Source organism: Alexandromys fortis, unplaced genomic scaffold (assembly GCF_014885135.2).
Source record: "Alexandromys fortis isolate MF-2015 unplaced genomic scaffold, M_Fortis_MF-2015_v1.1 scaffold_145, whole genome shotgun sequence".
Classification (NCBI taxonomy): domain Eukaryota; kingdom Metazoa; phylum Chordata; class Mammalia; order Rodentia; family Cricetidae; genus Alexandromys; species Alexandromys fortis.
Window position 1 is genome coordinate 4,367,942 of NW_026068049.1, and position 25,052 is coordinate 4,392,993.

The 25,052-nt window shown below is 38.6% G+C and overlaps 1 protein-coding gene across 1 annotated transcript in view; it reads right to left on the bottom strand.

Moving 5' to 3' along the window:
- Positions 1-6,996: 6,996 nt before the first annotated feature.
- Rhag (Rh associated glycoprotein) overlaps positions 6,997-25,052 on the bottom strand; it is a 31,004-nt gene continuing 12,948 nt past the window's right edge. Inside the window, exons 2-10 of the mRNA XM_050119359.1 lie at positions 17,126-17,309; positions 16,772-16,922; positions 14,225-14,372; positions 13,844-14,010; positions 12,041-12,178; positions 11,069-11,190; positions 9,678-9,751; positions 9,266-9,339; positions 6,997-7,763 (exon numbers count right to left, since the gene is read on the bottom strand). Of these exons, the coding sequence (XP_049975316.1) occupies positions 7,689-7,763; positions 9,266-9,339; positions 9,678-9,751; positions 11,069-11,190; positions 12,041-12,178; positions 13,844-14,010; positions 14,225-14,372; positions 16,772-16,922; positions 17,126-17,309 (1,133 nt within the window). The 3' untranslated portion in view covers positions 6,997-7,688. The remainder of the gene's footprint in view (positions 7,764-9,265; positions 9,340-9,677; positions 9,752-11,068; positions 11,191-12,040; positions 12,179-13,843; positions 14,011-14,224; positions 14,373-16,771; positions 16,923-17,125; positions 17,310-25,052) is intronic.

A 25,052-nucleotide genomic window follows, 5' to 3' on the forward strand; every position in this document is an offset into this window, starting at 1 on the left:
CTTCTGTTTTTCCCTGAGACAGGGTCTTTCTGTATAGTATAGTCCTGGCTGTCCTGCAACTCATTGTGTAAACCAGGCTGGCCTCAAACTCACAGAGAACTTGTCTGTTCCTATCTCGAGTGCTGGGATTATAGATATACACCACCATAACCAGCTATCTTTCTTTCTTTTTAAAAAGTTTCTCTAACCTGCATTCATGTACATTATATGAACACATACCAAACTGTCACAGAAGATACAAGCAGAGCTCACATTTGCCATGAGCAAGTGAAAAATCCCTCTTCCGCAAACCTCTTTTTACAGGAGTCTATTCAAGATGCAGCATTTGCCACTCTCTAATTGACTTTCTATGTATCTGTTTAAACATAGAAATGCACGAATATATTTGCATACACACATCATTTATTTTAATGTAAATACTATTATATACCAGACATAATTATGTGATTTAAAAAATTAATTCTTTGAGAATTTTGTACGCTATTTTTTTTTTTTTTAATTTTTGAGACAGGGTTTCTCTGTAGTTTTTAGTGCCTGTCCTGGAACTAGCTCTTGTAGACCAGGCTGGCCTCGAACTCACAGAGATCTGCCTGCCTCTGTCTCCTGAGTGCTGGGATTAAAGGCGTGCGCCACCACCGCCCGGCTCTTGTAGACTATTTTAAAAAGTAAAATCTAATGTGTGTAAACACAAATTTTGTTATGTTTTTCCCCCTTAACTTGTCAATTACACTGGCACAAATTCACATTTCTAAAGCAGGTGTTGGAATAGCCCCCATTTTCTGTGTAACTATTTAGATAGTCTGAACTAATCGTAGATGCAAGCATTTGCACATAGATTCCCATCATTGGCTTCCTCTGTTTTTGACAACAGAGAGGACCAGGAGAATGGCAGCACAATGACAAAGACCACATGTGTCTTTACATCTCAGAAGGTAAAGGCCCCTGAAGAAGCTATTTAATAAATGGCTGGTTCCAGAGCTAACATAGGCACAAACACGAGACAAGCATGTAGGAAAAGATGTAGAAAGCATCATGAACAGGGATGTATTGGCAAAGTGAGGGATAATTTCAAGTTAACAGCCATTTTATTATGCTTTGTTGAAAACTGAATAAGAGCTGGAAATGGTGGCACATACCTTTAATCTCAGAATTCGGGAGGCAGAGGCAGGTAGATCACTGTGTGTGAATTTGAGGCCAGCCAGGGCCATTATATAGAAAAACCCCGCCTAAAAAAAACAAACAAAAGAAAGGAAGGAAGAAAAAAGAAAGGAAGGAAGGAAGGAAGAAAAAAAGAAAGGAAGGAAGGAAGAAAATCAAAAGTCTATATGGGTATACATTAATATATAAACACACTAAAAGACTTGCAAAGAAGAGGTAGTGACACGGGGACTATGGGCATTTCCCATGACTTCCCCACAAAATAGTAATAACAAAGACAAAACAAGAAACTATTTACTTATTGTGTTTGTATGTGTGCTTATTTGTGTAGATGCTAGTGTGGGAATGGGTACATGTACACAAGTGTGCACGTATCTGTGGAGTTCATCCCTCAGCATTATCCTTTTTGATTATTATTATTAATTTTTTGTGACGTGGTCTCCCATTAGCCTTGAGCTCAGTAAGCAAGTTAGGCTGGCTGGCCATTTGAAATCCAGGGATATACCTGTTTTTGTCTCCTAGCAATGAAATGACAAATGTGTGCCCCCATTCCTGGCTAGCAGAAAGGGGATGGGATTTGAACTCACGTCTTTGTGCTTGTGTGACAAGTCCATTACTGACTATGTTATCTGTCTAGCCTTTCCAAAACAAGAAAATTTAAGGTAAGGAGAAATAAGTCAGCTTCATTGGTGTTCAAAGAACAGCCATTAATTATGGACCAAGTTCAAATCCTGTTCCATCCAGGCAGATGTTATTCAATGCAGATTCTCACCTTTGCAATATTGGCGTGAAAGTTGCACAGCCTGAATACAACTTTTTAAGGAAATACCAGATAAATCCAAACTGGAGACGACGTCAGTGATGTGTAGTTTTTAAAAGTTTCAAGATCATGAAAATCAGAAAAATACAGAAGAACTGTTAGATGGTGAAGGAATAAAAATGTTTGACAACTGGGGGAGGTAAAACAGCTTAGAGAATAAATTCATCTGTTGTACAAGCCTGGCAACCTCAGTTCAATGCCTGATTTTACGTAGAGCCACAAAACGGCCCCCTGCCCTCTGTAAGTGTCCTAAGGCACATGTGCACACCCACATTGTATTCTACACGTATAATAGTGATTACTTGGGGTCCATCATGGGAGTGAGATGCAGCTCCTATGATGAGTTCCCTGGGGTGGTGGTGAGAATTTTGATGATTTGAGAGCCTCCAGAAGGCTGGTCAAGAGTGTTCATTTGGTCTTGCTGGATGACAGGAAACGTACAGCCTTTTGCTATTGAAGAACTCAGAGATCTTGTCCTTCAGTTGGTTATCCAGAGGAATTGCACTCTGGGACTGGGCAGATGTACTAAGAAGAGAGTTCTTTTGTCCCTCACAGTGCTTTGTGGTTGCAATTGTTTGAGCGACAGTTTTGCTTTGTAGCTCAGGCTGACTGGGCACTCATGATCTTGCCACCTGTTCTCCTGAGGCCCGGAATTGAAAGCACGTACCATTTCTGGTTGCCTCCCTAACTGCCATTCAAAGTCCCTCAGCAGTGTGAACTTGACATCCTAGTAGTAGTAACATAAATAAACGCTGCCTAGAGCAAGGCCCCACCACACACCCAGGGAAGAGAATTAAAACAGGCTGAAGTTTATTCTAAACAAAAGTAGTTTGGAACAAAGTAGAACTTTGGAGAAAGCTTTCAATCCCAGGCCAACCAGCAGCTCTTTCTCATCTTATGCAAAACCCTGTTTAAAGGCTATGGAAATAAGGCTGGAGAATTCTGAAGATATCTTAAATTTCACAAAGCTGTCTTAAATTGGGTCTAATAATACTGGGTCAGCACTTCAGATTTAGTTAAGAACGAAGAATAACAAAAGTTTCCTGAAACTGATCACCTAAATATATCTTGAAATTTCATTCAAACCCATTAACTGGCAGATTGATTTGACATATTGAATTTTCTTTTAATTTGTTGACATGAAAGTTATTTTATTTACGTATTAAAATAGAGAGGGTTTAGACTTCTAACTTGAGTCAAAAAACATTCCTTCAAATAAATATCTTTAAAGTAATAAAGTTTTTAGTATATCACATAGACACTTGTGCACACCCAGACTACCTGCACATAAAATTTTGTTAAATATGCAAAAATAGACGTAATTGGGGTAGATGAAGGGAATAAATATGACGAAGATGAGGAAGGTAGAAGACTGGGAGAGTAGGGGAAGAGGTTTTGCTCTTGTTTCCACAGGAGAAGAAAAACTATGGATACCATCAAAATTAATAAAGATGTGCTGAAAAAGAGAAATCTCTTAAAAAAGAGAAATGATAGCTCATCGACAATGGCAACAACCATACAGGTGGTAAGGAAACTATATAGTGTTGGGGCAGGGTTCCACTCTTGTCTTTACAGGAAAATACACACCTTCAAAAATTCAAGAGTCCCTGGATGTCTGGATGCTGACAGAAGGAAAAATAACTATTTAATATGGATCATTAAGAAAAAGGAATATGACTTATAAGGACAGGTGATTAAAATATATATGTGTGTGTGTGTGTGTGTGTGTGCGTGTGTGTGTGTGTATGAGCTGGCTTTGGTGTTGGACAATGGCTCTGTCTCTCTAAATCCAAGTATGCTATTTTTTTATATTTTTTTGATTTTCGAGACAGGGTTTCTCTGTAGCTTTTTTTGGTTCCTGTCCTGGAACTAGCTCTTGTAGTCCAGGATGGCCTTGAACTCACAGAGATCCGCCTGCCTCTGCCTCCTGAGTGCTGGGATTAAAGGCAAGCACCACCACCACCCGGCCCAAGGATGTTATTAAGAGAAAATTTCAGAGTTTCTGTCTCATGTCAAGAGCCGTTTGGTATGGGACAGAACGAAAAAAGAATTTAGAAAACATTTTACTTTTCTTCATACCTATTTTTGTCTCTATCATACCTTTCATTGAATATATATGTCTGTATATGTCTATATAAATAATGTTTAAGTTTTCCACAATGAACAATGAATTTTCCTGCAGTAATCTTTGAAGTTTCCAGGGAGAAGATGGGGCCCTACAACAACAACTTCACCTGGCTGATATGACATTATGATTCTGATAGTGCTACTATAAGACCTGTTTTGGGTACCAGCTGATCAAGATGGTTCCACCTTCTTTAGCTGAAATGGTGCACTTTTTTTTTTTTTTTTACAACGTTCTGGCTAGAACTTCAACTAGAAACTTCAGAAAAACCCTACCAAATACTCAGAGACCATTTGCAATTATACAAGACAGTAATCTTGGAATTTAACCATCATTTTACTTTCACAGGATCCCACAGAAAGAACATCACCCTCATGACAGCTGGAAGTCATTCTAGAAGACGACGTCCCCGCTCCCAACAAAGTTTGTTCTCAGGGTTAGGTATATCATTTAGGGATTGATTATAATTGTTATAAGGTTGGGGGATGGGGGGAAAATTATGTAAGCTCAGGGATCTCTTTGGAAAAAAAAAGGAGAAATTGGATGGGATAATAGATTAGTGTGAGCTTACTCACACTAACAATAATAATGAGTAATGGAGTGAATACTTGTGAGCTATTATTTATAGGCAATTTACATTAGTATAGATTCCTGTATACTGATACAAGCTTAAATTATATTGAATATGTTCCTATTTTTATCTACAGTATTTGTATACTTAGGCAAAGTTATTTTGTCAAATTGTATGCATGCATGCTTCTACCTCTGCTTAAGACATTTTGTATATGGTATAATTTTAGGATATATTTATCATATTGCAATATACATTTCTACCTCTGATCAAGATACTTGTTCATTGTTTACATTTTGAAATCATTGTCCTCATTTGTTGCACAGTTGTTTAAAGTTTGTTTAATATTCTAATTATGAAGTTTTAGTCTTTATTAGGTCAATAGTCATCCATGTTTGTCATACTTATAGTTAGACTAATCAGGTTCTTTAGATATATAGAGATTTCATTCTGCATAGATAGGCAAACTTCAGTTCAAAGAGCTGTAGAATATGGCATTTACATAACTTGGGGTTCTTTTGAAGTGAGACATGATTGCTTCTGGCACCCCTGATCTATTCACAAGAGTATGTGAAGACACTCCAATTGGAGCTTGTTTTCTTCTTGCCAAAACTGGCCTTTGGACAAGGAACTGCCCATGAATTGACCACTGACAAAATGCAAAATGTCAAGACAGGACAAGAAGGATACAAGAAAAAAGACTGTCAAATCTTGCCAAGACAGCATAAGATGGTTTTGAAAAATTTCCTGCCTCTGAAAATGGTATGTTAGTTACTCTAGGCCTTAGTCAAAGCTGGTTGCTCCAACACTGCAAATGAGTCTTTGGATGATTTCCCAGGTAGCCAGTTGTCTATGTAATTTGTTGCACATTTTGGAAGTTGCTTGATTGCACTTCCTGCTTACTCAAGTAATATTATTTCCCTTCTAGGGTCTTTGATGGGGTTGAAGACTAGAAAGTTGTAGTTACTTTCCTCTCATGACTTAGCCAAGTTATTTATATACAAGACTTAAACTCATTAGGATAGAATAATTACTGAAACATTTATCATGTTTCTTGCTTGACATTGTTTATGCTGGTTGTAATTCTAAATTTTAAATCTGATATTTGTTTTTATTGTATATAACTTTGTATTAAGCTTAGAACTTTCTTATTTAAACAAAAGGGGGTGCTGTAGGAATTCTTACCACCAGTAGCCTTTAAGTTACCTGTCAACTTGGATGTGGCCTCTTACACCGTATATGCTGATGTAAAGTGCATGCCCAGCCTCTTTTCTGGCAGCAGGTTTTGGTTTTCTGGCCAGCAGAGGATTGTGATCTGCGAGTATACCTCTAAATCAATAACCTTTTATTATACTCAGTTCTGAGCTAGTGTGGAATTTCTTTTTTAGTGTCCTTCCTCACCCAATAAAAATATTCTGTCCATCAAAAGAAAGACAATACACTACTGCAAACAAGAGGATGTCAACTCAGAGTTTAAACAAACAAAATTTTAGTGTTCTAAGACCTGTATTGAGGAAAGGTCAACGAGAGTGTTCCCAAGCCAGTCATGGATGCCATCACAACATGTTTCCAGAGAAGTCAGATCAGCTCTCATATAATTTAGTGTCTCCAGACCCTCTGTGATTTTCTCTGTGATCCATAGAGAGTAAAGGAACCTTGAGTACCAGGGTAATGAAGATGCTTGTTTGTGGAGGCCATCATAGGAGGGGAACAGTAGATTTTGCTTATGTGACACATTTGAAAAGGCTGTTTGAAGGAGAGCCTGGTGAAAGAAGTCACCTGCATGGCACACAATGTTCTTATGATTTAGAAATATTTACCTGAAATAAAATATTAAGCAATTCATCATTACCTGTAGTTTTAAAGTTGTAACTATAGATTGTGGCAGGGCTCCTAGTCCTTTGGACCCTAGGTGCTTCCTGTTAAGATTTGGGGGCTGGGGGATAGAAGAAAAATGTTGGAAAAATGTTGCTTGATTTTTATAAAAATGATTTAATGTGATTGTGTCAGCCACCATCTCCAAAAGCAGTGTTTTAAAAGTTATAAATAAAGTAAAGGTCACTTTATTTTGATAGTGAATATATAAGTAATATGTTTGAATTAAATATGCATTAAGTATGAGGTATGTATGTATATATGTGCTTATAATGAAAATGGATTTCAATAATCATATAAAATTGAGCTAGAGACAAACACCTTATTTAGTAATAATATTTAATTATTCAAAATTTTATACAGATAGCTTTTAAGCTCTTATTACAAATAATAACCATAAAAAGAAATTAATTTGCAAGCAGCAGTGTAACATTACTATGACTGTTTTTAAGATTTAAAAAGGCACTAACTAGAAGATTAATATAACTTTTTATTTACATAGATTTCTTTCATTCTTGTAGTATAGATTCTTTACTATGTCATTTTATTGACTCCAACTTTATAATTTTTGGAACTGAAGACATGGTATGTACATTAAGGGGATGGTGATGAAATACATGTAATAAAACAAGCCATATCTAACTGGGGAAAGGAAGGACGCAGCTGGGAAAGGTAAGGGATTACAAGGGATTGCAGCAGGTAAGGGAATGGACAAGAACAAAGTAATGACACACGTGTACAAAGATGCCATTATGAAAACTACTATTTTGCATGCTAACTGAAAAAGTGGGTGATGTCTGACATGATCAAGGAGTGTTGGTTTCTATGTAAATCTATCTCTTTTGCAAAATATCCAGAATAGAATCAAATATTTACTATGCCTCTAGCTATTTGCAAAGTTATTCTTCAAGTCTGGGATAGAACCCAATTGACAGTCTGTTTAACAGGCAATTTCCTATCAATTGAGAAATCATTTGAACATCAACGAATAATACCAGATATAAAGGCATTTTTACACTGGCCGTTTGGGGCCTGGAATGGATCTCTCACTGTCCCTGGGTATGGGAATATGATACTTTTGTTTGCTTCAGCTTGGCTCTTCTCGATAATGCTGAGGACGCAGAGTTTAGGAACAATATCTAGACTTCATGTTCCAGGTGATTGTGATTCGCATGTTGAAAGAACTGAGGATCAAGTTCTCTGACCTTGGGAACCTTGGAGAGCAAAAGAGACAATGTGACACTGAAAGGTTTCTCCCCGGGCCTGTCTAAAGTTAGCACTGAAGCAAAGGTGTTTACTAACGCTACTGTCTAAACTTAGAAAATAAGAGAAGAAAAATTATTTGAATTAAAGAAAAATAAAAAAGAAAATAATTTATCCCACCGACTTTGAGTGCTTTTCCAGCTTCCCAAGCCCAGTTCACCCAACAGTCTGTTGAAACATCCAACGCCATCAGGGAATTCAGGAAACGGTTTGGGAGAAAGCAGCAGTGGAGTCAAAAGGCAGAACATGGGGCTGGTTTATCACAGGACCTTTGGATCTGTGCTTCCTCACAGCCTTCAGCCTTAAACATTAAAATTGCTTTTTCCTACTTGTACATTGAATATAACACCTTGCGCTACTGACCAGTATTTTTTTTTTTTAATTAACTGTTTACTGGGATTTCTGTCCTGCCCAGTCCCACAGTCATTTAGTTCCAAAGAAATACACAGAGGCCTACATTAATTATAAACTGATTGGCCTAGTAGTCCAAGCTTTTTATTAACTATTTTTTACATCTTATATTAGCCCATTATTTTAGTCTAAGTTAGCCACGTGGCTTGGTACCTTTTTTGGCGAGGCAGTCACATCTTGCTATTTTGCTTACTCTGTCGCTGGAGTATATTAGATTCAGAGTCCTTGCTTATTTTTTTAAAGGAAGGAGTGCTGTGGGACAATGGTCTTTTATCCTGTCACTTGTATGATTTTTAACAAAATGCTGATTGGCCAGTAGCCAGGCAAAAAGAATAGGTGGGCGACCAGACAGGAAGTAGAGGCGGGACAACAAGAATTCTAAGAAGAAGGATATTTAAGTCTACAGTTGGTGACCCAGAGACAGAGGAAGCAAAAAAGCAAGGTGTGACTGCCTCACCAAAAAAGGTACCAAGCCACGTGGCTAACATAGACAAAAATAATGGACCAATTTAAGAAGTAAAAATTAATTAATAAGAAGCCTATGTTAATAGGCCAATTAGTTTATAATTAATGTGAACCTCTGTGTGTTTCTTTGGGGACTAAATGACTGTGAGACTGGGTGGGACAGAACTTCTTGGTCAACAAAAAACATCTTTAAAAAATTGATATAACAGAACTGAAATGGTATTTGATAGTTAAATTCTATATCTGTTGAGTTTCTACTTTAAAATATATCATACCTTTGAATATATATTACTTTTTACATATGTACTTTGTGTGCATGTGTGTGCTCCCATGAGTTTATGTGTACCATATACATGCAGGAACCCATAGAGGCCGGAAAAGGAGATATTTTGCTACCAAAAGGCACAGTGAATTCTTGATGATTCTGTGCCCATTTCAATGCTGGCCAGATGGGAAGCATCTCTTCTGTGGCTAGGAGAAGGAAACGTGTGATTGTATGACTGGTGCTAAGAGGTTAGGTCATCTAAACCATGACAGAACCATCATTAATATTCTCTTTGCCAATCCTGTCCATTACCTTCCAATAAACAGAATCATCATAGCAGTACTCATCAGGGGGCTGATCCCAGATAGGTAACTTCAGAATTAGACCTGTGAGGGGAGAGGGAATACAGTACTATGAAAAGGGAAAGCTTACTAAGCAGTTAAAATACTGTTAAGAAAACATCTCCTTTAGTTGAGGTAATTAATTGCTAGAACCTTAGCACAGTTTGGAATTGACCAATCAACTGCGTCTTAATCATTTCTCTGCAAAGTAAATGAAGTAATGGGGTACTGGCAAGAGTTCACATGTTATTATTCTTGCTATTCTGAGATACAATTTTTACAAAGATCTGGAAGTCCTAATCCTTCTGTGTTAACCTCCCATGTAGCCATGGTTACAATCATGTTCCACAGAACTCAGCTAAATGTTTACTTTTGATGCAGACCTGTAACCAAACCGCCAACAATTGCTGAGCCAATGGAGGAACCCAGTGCTGCTGCCTGCATAGCCATGGTAGACCTAGGAAAAGCAAATATGTAGTCATTGGTTTTGCTTTTTTCTTTTTCTTTTAAAAATATTCTTTATCATTCATTAGTTATGGTTAATAAAGCATTCATCAAAAGGAATTTAGCACTTTCCAAAAATTTACCCTTCATTCACTCACTCACTCACTGTCAATTGCACATTGGTTCTTGAATCTCTCTTCTAACAGGTTAGGTGAGACAATGGTAAAACAATATGACTACCACTGTTGACAAAGGTTTTTTTTTGTGCTGCCCAGACACACAGCCATTCCATCCCAAAGAAACACACAGTGGTCTACATTAATCATAAATTGGTTGGCCTATTAGCTCAGGCTACTTATTAACTAATTATTACATCTTAAATTAGCCTGTTATTCCTGTCTATGTTAGCCAAGTGGCTTGGTACCTTTTATTAATGAGGCATTCTCATCTTGCTTCCTCCGTGTCTGGATGATGACTGTAGACTGACCTTTCATCTTTCCAGAAATCTTCTATTCTCATTGCCCTTCCTATACTTTTTGCCTGGTCACTGTGCCTATACTTCCTGCCTGGGTACTAGCCAATCAGTGTTTTATTAAAATACAAGTGACAGGATACAGACCATTGTCCCACAGCATACCATTTCCTCACCAATGTAATTAAACAATTTTAGGAAAATCAGAAGGTTCATTAACAACATCCAAAAAAGTAAGTATGATATACATGTTAGGGAGAAGACAAGGAAGTCATCAAAGAATACATTTGTCATACCAGAGGCAGTTACTTTGAAATAAAATATCATTCATTGGTCTGGGGAAAAGAGTCAGTGTGTAAGGAAGTTTGCAGCCAATGACCCGAGTTGGATCCCTGGTTCCACATGGAGGAAGGAAAGAACTGACTGCTGCAGGCTAACTTCAGGCTTCTATATGCACACTATGGCACATATATGTGCATATGCATGTCACACAAACACACACAGAGTAAATAAAAATATAAAACTTTAAAAGTCATTTTAAGTTGGGGGTGGAACAATGTGATAGATGCCTTCAAAATGTGTAAGGCAGCTAAACAAATGGCAAGTGAACTTTGAAGGTGGTAGTATCACCAGCACAGTGCTACTCTCAGAGAAGGCAGGTAATAGAGTTTATAAAACATAAAGGGAGCAAGTCTGTGTAAAGAAGCAACTAGGAAACATTCATCAACAGCATTCATGTCTCTTTGAGCCTGGATTGTTAACCCCACCAACAGGGTCCCATCCCCATCATTGTGTATTTCCACAAGCACAGTCAAAGCACAGGACCAGAGCAAGAAACACCCACTGATTTTTACTCACACTGTAGACTTTCCCAGGTATATGGCCAAAATGCTGGCAAGGCCTCCAAAGACACCAGGTAAGCCGTGCAGGTTATGGACTCCACATGTATCTTTGATCATAAGTTTATTAGCTAACAGTGGCTAATGTTGTAAAAGAAAGGAAAGTCATTATCTTGTAAGACAGACAGAACTCCATAGGGATGTGGAGCAAACAGCTGTGTAGAAGAATATAGTTATAAGTTCTTACCATTTACATATGAAACAGTGTAGTGTTACACATTACAAACGCATGGTTAAGATTTTACTAGAGTGAACCAAATTGTCAGCTCCATTATGATCACATTTACTCCTTTTTTAAATTTTTGATTTTTCTAATATGAATAGCTAAAAACTGCTCAGCATGAATTCCAAACATAGCACATTAAAAACTGTAGTTCTTACATATGTTAGACTTCAAAGTTTGTTGACCCTTTAGGTCTGCTGTCCGCTACTCTGTATTCTCTTTCCACATCTCTCCATTTCTGCTTCTACTCAGAAGAGGCAATTTTATCTAAGGCTCAGTTTTCCTTTGAAATTGAAACATACCCATGTCAATCAAACCCTTTAAGTACATTGGTGATCAGGTAGTCTTTAGTGACTGGACTGGAAGGAAGTGACTTCACCTTTTCACATCTCAGATGCTTCATCAGCACATGAAGTCCACAAATAAACAAGCAACAAAAGTAAAACATCCTCTGGAACTTCTCTAAAGGACTGAACATAATCCACTACATGGTCTTCATGCTAAATTACTAATGACTAGTACCAGATCCTCTCCTGCCACAGAGTCACTGCAATGCGGCTGCAATGTGAGTGGCATTTCTGAAAGGAAGACAAGTGGCCTCCAGTGGAAGGCTTACAGGGAAGGAAACCCCACTGACCCTACTGGTGGGACCTAACGATGACAGGGACACAGATTTAAGGTTTGGTTCAATACACCTGTCATACATACAGTAAGGAACTTGTATCCAAGCACAGAGATGATCCCAGCAATGCTTCCAATGGCCATAGCAGCAAAGAGGGGGATTTCCATGTCTGCACAAGTGCCCACAGCGACACCTCCTGCCAGAGTGGCATTCTGAATGTGAACCTGAATGGAGACAGAACCACGAGTGAGGAGGTGGAATGAGGCAATGTCGGAAAGACTAAAGGCAGACAGTGCCCAGTGGACAGCTGCGTTAGCCATTAGTTGAAAGACATTTTCATGGGCACACACATACACACACTTTTTTTCTTTTTCTTTTCCTTTCTTTTCTTTTCTTTTCTTTTCTTTTCTTTTCTTTTCTTTTCTTTTCTTTTCTTTTCTTTTCTTTTTGAGACACAATCTAGCCAGAAATGTCTGAGGCTGGAGAAAGAGAGCTCAACAGAATTCTCAGAAGCCACAGTCTGCCTGGCCTACCCAGGGAGTTGGATAATCTATCATCTTTAAAAGTAAACCTATGAGTATGATTTTTTTTAAATGTGTTTCTGTTGTCTCTTAGGACACAAATTGTAAATAATGGAAATGTGTGTTCCCAACCTTGATTTAAATATGCACTATGGGGGTTTCAGGGATGGGCTAGTATTTAAGGGCACTGGTTGCTCTACCAGAGGGCCTTGGTTCAGTTCCCAGAACACACACAGTGACTCATTACAATGAATGTCTGTAACTCCAGTTACAGGGGATCCAATGTCCTTTTCTGGCCTCCATGGACACTGCATGCATGTGGTGCACATATATTCTTGTAGACAAGACATCCATAAACACAAAATAAAAGAATAAAAATACATAAATCACACACACACACACACACAGAGAGAGAGAGAGAGAGAGAGGAGAGAAGAGCATTCATTCCTTCCCTGCATTGAAAAAAAAAAAGAGTGCTTGATTTGAGCTTTTATTTTTGTTTTTCTCTGTATAGCAGTTTCTCTAAATCCCAAATAGGCAAGCCAGATTGAATTTAGAAAAGGATGTTATGTTACTTTTTGACCACAAAGGACTTGCAGAAATTGATTCAGAGACTTTTTAGATGTTCCTCATGTGTATCCCTCCCTGACATCTCACACGAACATAGTAAAATAAAATGATCATTACTTCAGCGCTATCAAGGATCTTATTTGAATTTTATTAGCAGCCAAATTGTCATTGTTTTCTAGAGTTCTATTTGGGATTATTGTTTCTGTTTTTAATTTTTTTCCTTAAAATTTATACAAGTATACAATGAAAGATAATACCTACCTTCTTCTTACCCCTTAGAACGCTCCATCATTCTCCTAACATGCCCCCTCTCTATTTCACTTTTTTTTCGATACTCCACTGAATACTGTTGATGCTGCTCATACACGCAAGAGTGTGGGTCCATGCCCCAGAGGGAGGGGAATTTACCAGTGACTGCACAGCATAGCTATCATCTTTGAACCCTTGCAATTGGCAAAATAGAACCAACACCCACCATCTTACTCCCCTGGCCTACTCTTTGACAAGTCAAGTACTGAGGGAAAATTTCTATGGAGTTAAGAGCATTTAGTTTTAATATAAAAGAAAACAAGCCCTTTATGTGTGCGCTTTATGACTGTGCACCCTACAAACTACAAATTCCTAGACTTTGAAGTGGAATAGATAACGAGTGAATGAATGAAAATATTTTCAGACACTTCTCCGAAGTCTGCTGTTTGTAGTTTGGTCAGGTAGCCCAGCTCTGATGCATACTGACTTTCTTAGCAGAGAAACTGTTGACATTAATGCTGTTTCCATTGGTTTAATATTGACACTTACCATATCCAGCCTGCCTCGGCGTTCAACAAGGCTGGACAAGGCATAGGCTACGATCACACAGGCCGCAAGGGACAAATAGGTGTTGATAATGGCCTGGTACTGTTTTTCCCCAGTTACAGCAATGGCTGAATTAAAGCTGGGCCAAAATATCCAAAGGAAAAGTGTTCCTGTAAATCATAAATGGTATTAGTTATTACAGGGAAGATCCTATTAGGGCATGATTTGCTCTGGGAATTGATACCTGTGATTTTAGGCTTCCCCATTTAAGAAGTAGGCAGAAGAGGGATTACTGACCCACCATTAAACAAAGCAATGTCCAAACGAGGCCTTCGGAGCCTGTTCAGATATAGACAAGCAATCAGGTAAACTCATTCTACTCACCAATCATAGCAAACAAGTCAGAGTGGTACACAGATTCTTCATTTTTATGTTCCCAACGGAGACCAGGCCGATATAAGACACCTGCTACAGCTAAGCCAAAGTAGGCTCCAAAAGCATGGATTGTCATTGATGCCCCAGTGTCAGAGGCCTGCAGGGAAAAATAGCATTTGCATGAATGGAGGTGAAAACGGGTCTCCTTATAGGCAGAAAGACCATGAAATAATCACTTAGGGGTGATGTTAAAGAAAAGATAGAATGAGGTAGTAAAAAAAGAAAAAATATGACAAGCTCTTGAGACATGCAAAGGAGAAGTATTTCTGATGTGGGGGTAAAAACTTACTAAATATCCATGAACTTCAGGTTTTATAAAACCAGGATGTATTATCCACCTAACAGAATTGTGTCGGTGCTTAGGTGAGACCACATTCCTAAAGAACCAGGTCCTTACTGGGCACACAGTCCATGTTAGGCTATTTCAGGTTTGAAAGAGGCCCAGTGAACCACCATGTATTGCACTCAACTTGAAACAAAAAAAAATGATTCACATTTATTTGACTTTGCAGCTAAAGTTCATTTAACTATAACTCAAAGGCTTGGACCTTAAAAGGACACTCTATCCCCTGGTTCTACATCCTGTTATATGCTACATGAAGACCAACTGAATTCCAATACTGACATGAGGAGAGTCATTTTGTTCCCTCTTTAGGATTCCGTATGAATTTAAAGTATTCTATATTTTGTACTTCTAGAGAGAAAATTCAGGATGCTCAGCCAAGAGCAATTCCTATTGCAAACCAAGGCAAGAAAGCATCACTAATTTATTTAAGATTTTCAAAGTTGTGCAAGTAGAAGAATCTCCTGGTTCGCTCTTTTGACTAGACAAGGATCCAGGGCCCTTAAAGCGCAACTTCATTGGTTGGAGTTCAGTCATCACGGTAGGACATACATGTTTTCAACTTTCAGTTTTGCTGAACACTTCCATATAGGAGCCTTACTTCTCTTTACCATATGGTCTCACGAGAGAGATAGGTGACCATTAGTTATATTTGGACTTTACAAACACTATGTGAGTCTTGTGTCCCTCTATAAATGCTCACATATCTGTAGCAAGGCAACCCTTCCTATTTCCTTCTCAGAAACCATGAGCTCAGTCTTCACCTAAGCATCACACAGAGCCCACAAGGATCTCTGTTAATCTCATCTTACGATGGTGGCTTCACCAGTTTCTGGACAACTATGCTCATCTTCTGCAACTCAAGTTCTCTAACCCCCAACTACTAATGAGCTTCTGATCTTGAGCTTCCTTTGGCATTAAGGACATGTCCCCTCCTTAGTGACCTGTGAAACTCCGATATGCTAGTGCCATGGTCACTTCTGCAGACAGCCCCTTCCTTGCTTTTTACTCTCTACTCAATAGCTTTCTCAGAATACCCACTATGCGTTTTCAATGTCTGTGAGTCAGTAATCATGCTGTAGTTTATATTTGCGATGTTTCCCAAAGGCTCATGTGTGGGAGGCTTTGTCCCCAGTGCAGTAGTTTTCAGAGATGTGGTTTTGGGGAAGTGATTGTATCATGAGAAAGATTTTATATCTTCAATGGATGCCATTGTCTGAAGGGTCTATAACTGAGTGGGCAATTAGGACTTGGTAAAAACTGTAGGAAACATGTAGGAGAATGTCCCCGAGCTTTTTCTCCTGGCTTCCCACCTACCAGGAAGTGAGCTGCTTCACTCAAGTGCAGACCACCAATGTGAAGATCTGTCTCCATCTGGGCCCAGAAACAATGGAGACAAGGGACTAATGACTCTGAGCGTGTGAACCAAAGGGTGTCTTTCTTACCTTAACTATCTCAGACAATTTGTTACCAACAGAAACTAGTTTAGAGTGGATATATAATATTTGATTTTTGTCTAACTCACTATACTTTAAGCTCTGTAAAGACAGAAACCTTAACTAATTTTGTTTTGTTGGCAAAGCACCAACACTTAGAAAGTTAAAAATCTTAGCTCTTGAATCAAATATTCAATACAAGTATAAGTAAAAGAAAATGCATACCAGTGTAGTCAGAAACAGCCTACTTATTATCTTAGAGAGAGAATCAGTAACATTTTCATGGAGAAGAAAAAAATTGAGCACAGAGGAGGCTTTATATGGTGCTATTTACACAGTCATTTAAATATAAGTGAAGATTAGTTATTGCTAGTAATAAAATGGGTGACAGAGTTAGGATAAAGTGGATTAAATCCAGATTCACTCAAATGGGTGAATCAGTTAGCACCTGTGATCATTTGACTGTGGATTTATAGTAGTAACAATGACACCTACCTTCCTTCTATGATTTTTTAAAGATGACAGGAAATAAAACACAACTCTCCCTGCCCCATTTTACACTAAGCACTCCATGGATAGTGGTTACTTTTGTTTTTTAACTATTTTGTCTGGAAGCACTCTGTAGAGATTTGCCCTTATGTAGGGTGGACATCCATGGCATGTGGTGGCCAGAACTGATAGTCAGAGTTTAGTAAATACATATTTTCTTATCCTTACCTCAAATCGGCTAGTAACCAGATGTTCATTGGCAGCAAAGACAGCAATTTCTAGAATTGTCATGATCATCATTTGGACGGGGCTTGTTTTACCCAGAACAGCACCAAAAGAAATCAGAACTGTGGCTGTACTGAAGTCTGCGTTTATCATACTGAGGGTGCAAGAAAGAATAAATTGAGTTAAGAGCGAATTGCACATTGAAACAGACTAGTAAATTGCAGCTTTGAATGGGGCACTAACCCCACGCATGAGATTTTGCCTTCAGATTTAATTATTTCCCAATTTAGGAATTAAGATTTCAAAATGTGAGCTTTGAAGGTAAAGGCACAAGCATCTGTGTTCAAAGATACTCACTTTTTGATTCCAATGTGAAATTTCTGTCCTTTGTCATGAAGGAGTCCCTGCACAATCGTGCCCCACTGAAGGCCCAGAGCAGCGAGAAAGAGGTTGAAACCAACGCCACTGAAGCCATACTTCTTCAGGAAGGTCATGAGGAAGCCAAACCCAACAAATATCATGACATGCACATCTTGGAATACTGAAAAAGAGGAAATGAAAAAAAAAAAACCAAAAAAAAGTTTTGAAGAACAGAGCCCAAAGGAATCTGTTATAAATGTTTTTCAGTTAGAAAAGGCTTTCATCTTTGTATAAAACTACAAAAGGAGATCCCCAATGGTCTTGGTTAGTTTTTTGACAACACAAGTTTGAGTTATCTGGGAAGAGGAATCTTGATAGAGAAAATGCCTTCATTAGATTGCCTACAGACAAGTTTGTAGGGCATTTTCTTGGTTGATGATTGATGTGGAAGGCCCAGCTCACTGTAGGTGATGCTACCCTTGCGTAGGCAGGCCTGCATGGTATATGAGGGCAGGCTGAGCAAACCATGGCGAGTACATCAGTTAGCACCCATCTTCCAACGAACCTGGCTCCAGTTCCTGCCTTCAGGTTTTTGCCTTGAGTTTCTACCATGGCTTCTCTCAGTGATGGCCTTAGAGATGAAATAAACCTTTTCCTGCTATTTCTTGACTGAAGAGGTTAGGGCATCTTTAGTCTCCCCCCGCCCCCCCCCCCACAATAGAGTGATGACTCTGCATATAAGAGATAAAGTAATAAAAGTCCCATGAAAAAACAAATATTTGAATGAACTAGTCTCTACTTTAAAAATTTATATAGTAGTCTAAATGTTTGGCAATTTTAGCCAAACAATAAAATACCTTTGTAGCATTTTTAAGTCATCCCAAATCACTGAATCAACATGCAGGCTTTTTCCTCTTGAGGAGCAAACACTTGACTTGTCTGGAGTTCAGGGCTTAGCCCTCCCAGATCTATTATGTGGCGGTACGATGTTGGGAAGGTTATATAGTATCTGAAAATTTCAGTATTTCATCTGCTAGATTGAAAGTCCCTACTTTATAGGCTTATCTCGGGTGGGATGACTTGTTTTCAGAGGACTCATACAGTTCAAGGCAATCATGATCAAATGTAACATCATCAATCCAGACATTTGAATAATGAACCATATAAAATTTTAGTAATGAGATAAACATTATTATAGGATTTTTGTAGATTTTCTTTTTCTTTCTTTTCTTTTGTCTTACTGGTTCCTTCATATACTATGGTTTGTGATTTTGTGTTTTTGTGGGGTTTGTGTGTATGTTTCTTGTGGGGATTATTTTGGTTTATTTACTGTTTGCCTGTTTTTTTTTCCTAAAGAGAGAGAAAAAGAAGGAAAGGGAATGGAGTTGCATGGGAAGGGAGTTGGGAAGAATCTGGAAGCAGTTTTGGGAGAGGGAAGTGTGATCAGTGTATGATTTTTTTCAAGTAAAAGTAGAAAATGCTATTGATAATGCTAAGAGTATTGACAATCTCTTATATATATACATATATATCAGTTAGATTTAATCAAACCATGCAAAAGCAGAGAAAGTGAAATGTTTAAGTGATGGTTGGGCATTAAATATTACAGCCAAGATTTAAACAGAAATAGGCACACAGAGATGTCTCAGAGAATCCTGATATCAGAAACTAAATGATTCACACAATGATAGAGCCAACATTTGAATTCAGCTCTGAGTTTTCCCATCCCTTCCTTATTTGAGTAAGGTAGGAGTGTCAAGACACCCCAAGCAGAACATTGGCTTTTCAGGTGTGCAGAGAATCCTCACCAGATAAGCCTCCTCTGTTCCTCCATTCTATAATCAAACCCACAGGTCGAGAGTGGGAGACCCTGCTCTCCATTCAAGCTTGCCTACTCTGGTTGAGTTTGCTAAGCACTGTCAGATTCACCCTTAGGTGGGCTTTTACCTCCCACTTGCCCTGGCTTCCTTGATGGCAGCCTTACATTCTACATTCATTCTGGAAAATGCTCTTGTTTTGGTGGGAGCCATAGCTCTTTCCCAGATCTGTGTTCACTGGAGACATTCTCCTTCTTGGGAGGGAATGGACTACCTGATGCCACATGAGCCATGTATTAGAGCCCATTGTGGGATTAGACAAGGCCCTTTTCTTCCCAAATGTGTCTCCTGTTGTTACTGATCTTCATTGTATTGACCTCATTCTGTACTTTTCTTGGGAACACCAGAACCTGAATAAAATACTGCTAAATAGCTGTCAACTAGTATCAATCTCTGAAACTTTTGAAATATAAGTGACCACGTGTATGCATTTTTTTTTAAAAAAAGTTGTCTTACCACCTTTTTTCTTTTATGTGTTTATATTTGATCATAGACTCCATTTGAATGCAATAAGAAAAACAAAACAAAAACTTGCATGACTTTTCTTAACCATGACTTTGCCAAATCTTTCTAGAACTGTGTTATGTCTTCTTTCAAGGAAGGTGTGGGTTAGATATTGACCAAATGGTCTTCTAGTCTGGACTTTATTTTATTTTGGTTTGTGGCTGGGAGTTCAGAGCTCAGTTCAGTGACTTATTTGTAATTGTAATGCTAGAATGGACCAATCTAGGTTTATTTATTTAGTTTGTTTCTTGGTAGTTGCATATGTGAATATACAATGTATTTAAGTCATACCAGAACTCCCTTCTCTAGATGCTTCTTATTCCTTCTCTTTTTAATATATCCCATCCAGTCCCATTGTTGTAGGGTGTGTGGATCATGGGCAACCCACTATGGGTCACAAACGATCAGAAAACTGACTCTTTCTCCACTATGGACCATCAGCTGTGGGTAGCTAGCTCCTCAGTTGGCGATGGGAGACCCTGTGCCTGCTCCTTTTAGCTGTGTGTTGATAGGATTAACCTTAGGCAGGCCTGCGAAGGAAGCCATAGTTGCTGTGAGTTTAAAAGTACAAATGCCATGTCCTGAAAACATTACTTTGCAGCAATCTCGCCCCTCTGGCTCTTATATTCATTCTTTCAATCTGCTCTTAGGTGATTGATGCTCCCTCTTGGGAAGGAAGGCATGTGATACATATGTCCTACTTGGATACTTTATTGTTGTTTTAATTCAATATTCAATTTTTCAACATCTTTTATTTTTTTCTTAGAACTTATTTTTATTCCCATCTGTAATCTACTAGCTTTAAGGTGTTCAGTAACCAACTCATTAAAATTATTTTATCCAATTTTTTAATGTCTCCTACTGGTAAGAATTCTCGTGCAGGATCTATTCTCATTTCCTTCTATGGAAAACTAGACATTTTATATGTGGCAAAGGAGTTCATGTTTTGTTTCAATTCGTGTTACTGGTTCCCGCCACAAGAGGGCATAAGCACTTCATCTGATATTCAAGTTGCTCAGGCACTAATGGAATTTGAAGACGGTTGACAGTTCTGTTTACTAGAGCCAGACCAAAGCAGGTTAGGTAGTCAGGATTGCATTGAAAGCTTATGAAACCGGGCAAATGCCCCACTTAGGTTTGTGCAGCAAGGCTTTGCCTTTTAAACAATAAAGTGAGCAATTTGTGTCCGGGAACTGGGTTTTATTTAGGGGTTTGCAGGTTGGAGAGGTTATTTTGCAGCCGGTTTTAAGAGTTTCCTAGATGTCACTCAACCAGTGGCTCTCAGCATAGGTCTCATTTGTGCTTGGGGGCATATTTGGTTGTTGCCATCTAATGCGGTTCAGTAATCATGCTATGTACACAGCGTAGCCCCCACCACAAGGAGTTTTCTAGTTCAAAATGTGCCACTGTTGAGAAACCCTCATCTGAGTCAAATCACAAAAGGCCGTAGAGCGGTGCTATAAAGCTTGCTTTTTATTGAAAGTGTGTGCTTGGGGGGGGGCACAGAGCAACTGAGCAAACTGATTCAAATCCCTTCTCAATTCCCACTTAACAAGAATGTTTTAGTTAGTGTACAAAATAATGGGTTTTATCCCAACATATTCACACACACACACACACGCACACACACACACACAATCTCTGTACTTTGATTCATATTCACTCCTACTACTCTTCCCTCCCCCACCCCACTCTCTCCTCCCCACAATCATCTTCTTTCTGCCTTCTTCACACTAACTTAGTAGTGGCCCCGATTATCCCTTTCTCTCTTCTCTCACCAGTTCCTGAGAACAAAACAGTATATTGCTTTTTACTTTAAATATTGTTCAGAAACTTGACAATAGGAAATGGGGAAACTAAAAGGTTATTTGACTTGCTGTTTATCATGGAAGGAAGTCAGGACAGGAACCTGGGGGCAGGAACTGATGCAGCGGCCATGGAGGAGTGCTGTTTACTGGCCTGCTCCCTGTGGCTTGCCTAGCCTGCAGCCCAGGGGTAGCCCTACCTAAAATGGGATGAATGAGCCCTACCCTATCAATCATTAATTATGAAAATGCCTTACAGCTGAATCTTATGGAGACATTTTTTTTCTACTGAGGTTCTTTCCTCTCAGATAACTCCAGCTTGTGTGTCGAGCTGACATAAGACTAACCAGCAATGATGGCTAATATCTCATGTTTCTTTTGAATTTCCTATTAGCTGAATGCCCTTGTATATTCAATAAAATTTCCTAAGCCTAGGTTTCCCCATTTATAAAATGGGAGCAATCTTACTGTATAAGACTCCCTACATGTCTGGATTTTGCTTTTGCTTATCTTCTGATGTCTCCAGTTCTTGAGACACATTCCATGTTAAATAAATACTAAATAAGTAAGTTAAATTCATGAATGCATAGTTTTTACACTTTATTACTGATCTATATTAAGAATATACTATGCTCAGGGTCACATTTAAAGGAAGATAGACTATTCAAATATTTCAAATAATTAAACTGATTTTTTTTATCTTAGTAGATGCATTTTGTTGTAGATTTTAATGAAAATGCACTATTTTTTTGTTTCTGTCTTTAAGCTGACAGTGAATTTTCATGGGTATCTCAAGCAATGGCTTCGAACTCTACAAATTGTTCAGAATAAAGGGAAATAAGCATTTCATTGAATTTTCACTGAGTAAATATTTTTCTCTTAGATGTTGGTTGACTCTGAGCTGGGGAAGACAACACAGTTGACAATGTGCATTCTCTACAAACACAGACTCTTGAGCTTGCTTCCCCAGAACCCACATCAAAAGCTGGATGCAGCAGAATGTGCTGATAAACACAGCTCTGGAATGGAGGAGGCAGGAAATTTGTGGGTGCTCACTGGATAGCCAGCTTCATCAATGATTCAGGAAGAGATTTTCTCACAGAACATAAGGTGGAAAAAGATCCAGACAGAAGACAGCCAATGACAACTCACCCCCCTTCCTTCAAGGAGGAGGAAGGCTGATGCTAGAGAAGATCAAATATTTGTTAATGGCTTTGTTGGAGACAATAGGTGTATGTTGATAGATGAATCCTGCACTCTGAATTGAAAATTGATATTTGGTATACAATGCAGTAGTTTGATCATAGACCTTAAAGACAAAAGCAATACAAAGCAAAACAAAACCCCAGGATTGGATTCCAATTAATCTTCGTTCTACTAAACATCTGACTTTTGGAAAACTACTTAACAACTTTAAGGCATTTCTTTGTAACCTGTATACTAATGGCTGTATCAAATATAAGTAAGTAAGTGCTACATTAGCCCTTTATCTTGGCCAAATTTAACTTTGTTCTGGTATTACTATTTGAAATTTATTTATTTTTATTTGATGTGTATGTTTGCCATCATGTGTGTCTGTGTGACGCATGCACGTCTAGAGTCTGTAGAAGCAATAACGATGCCCTAGAACTGAAGTTAGCCCTTTGCAAGAACAGGTACTTTCAACTACTGAGAAATCTCTCTATCCCCTGCTTAGTACTTTTTAGTAATTTGAATTTTGAAAGTCTATACATTGCTTCAAACAAAAGGTTTGGCTTTCAAAAAAGAGGTTGGCACCAAAACCTGACAGGAGAATACAGCCATCATCCTCATCACCATCATCTCTGCCTTCATCCCCCCAGTCACAGTCACCGCCATCATTATCACCATCATCTCCACTCCATCCTCCCAATCACAGCCATCACCATCACTATCACCATCATCTCCACTCCATCCTCCCAATCACAGCCATCACCATCACTATCAACATCATCTCCACTCCATCCTCCCAATCACAGCCATCACCATCACTATCAACATCATCTCCACTCCATCCTCCCAATCACAGCCATCACCATCACTATCAACATCATCTCCACTCCATCCTCCCAATCACAGCCATCAGCATTGCTATCAGCATCATCTCTACCTTCATCCTCCCAATCACAGCTATCTCCATCACTATCAACATCTTCTCCATCACTCATAGCTCCTCCCAATCACATCATCACCATCAACAGCACAGCATGAACAGAAAGAAGGAGAATGAAACAGAGACCATGTCCATCCTTGACCTCAATACCGTACCACATACATGTGAATATGTACTCCATCTGTGCAAACATGATTGTAAGACAATGTTCTTCTGCTGTGGGAACTATCTTTTTTTCTGAAAATACTCTTGCCTTCATAATTTGAACTTGCAACCCAGTTAATAATGTGTCTTCGGACTTTGTAAGATATTTACTTAATTTGCTATCTTTGTGTGTATTCAGTCTACTTAAATTTAATTTGCCTTTAAAGAAACACTATAGGGCTGAGCACTTGGGAGGCAGAGGCAGGCAGATCTCAGTGAGTTCAAGACCAGCTTGGTCTACAAAATGAGTTCCAGGGCAGCCAAAGTGAGTTCTCTGTAACACAGAGAAATCCTATCTCAAAACAAACAAGAATGAATGAAAAAAGAAAATGAATGAAGAAAGAAAAATAAAAACATCCCAAACAAGAAAAAAAAAAACAAAATCCTAAAAACAAACAAACAAGAACATTGTATTCAATTTTTTATGTAATCAGCTTTTACAACCTAATTAAATGCATGGCTTTAATTAAAAAATAAACTGTTCCATGTTACTGACCTGGAACAATGTATCTGTGAATATTATGGTAATCATTTATGGAAAGGTCCAACAATTTGAAAGCAATCTTAAAGAAAACATATATCCCATAAATGCTGGAGTCAAAATGTGGATATAGGTTGATAATATCTGTTTGAAGTTTTTAGTCCTATTCTGGGTCAGTGGGGTTAGTAAAGTAGCCTCTGTTGTGGTGGTTTAAATGAAAATGGCCCCTATAGGCTCTTATTTGAATGTTTAGTTCCCAGGTGGACTGTAAGGAAAGAATAGGAGGTATGGCCTTGTTGGAGGAGGCCTGTTACTGGGGTCGGACACTGAGGTTCAAAAGTCCAGTATCTCTTTGTCTCTGTCTCTATCTTTCCCACTTTCTCTGCTGCCTTTGGATCAGGATGTAGCTGATCTCCGTTATTTCTCCAGCACCATGTCTGCCTGCTTGCAACCTTGCTCCCTGCTGTGATAATGATGAACTAAACCTCTGCAACTGCAATCAAGGCCCAGATTAAATATTTTATTTTATAAAAATTGCTTTGGCCATTGTGTCTGTTCACAGCAATAGAACACTGACTAAGACATTTGTAAAACTCTGTTAAAAATTTCTGCAAAAAAAAAAAAGTCTCATTGCCTTCCCATACCATGCTTCATGGAGACACACACAGCAGACAGATAACAGATAGGATAGAACCAGTAAGACAAAAGAAAAGAAAGAAAAGGACAATGAGAGAAGTACAGAATTCAAATTTGGGATTGCTCTTGGTCTAAACTTTTTCAAGACGTTAAACGAATCTTTAACTAAATAAACACACAGACACACAGACGCACACACAGACACACACAACACACACACACGGGGAGAGAAAGAGACAGAGAGAGGGAGAGAGAGAGAGAGAGAGAGAGAGAGAGAGAGAGAGAG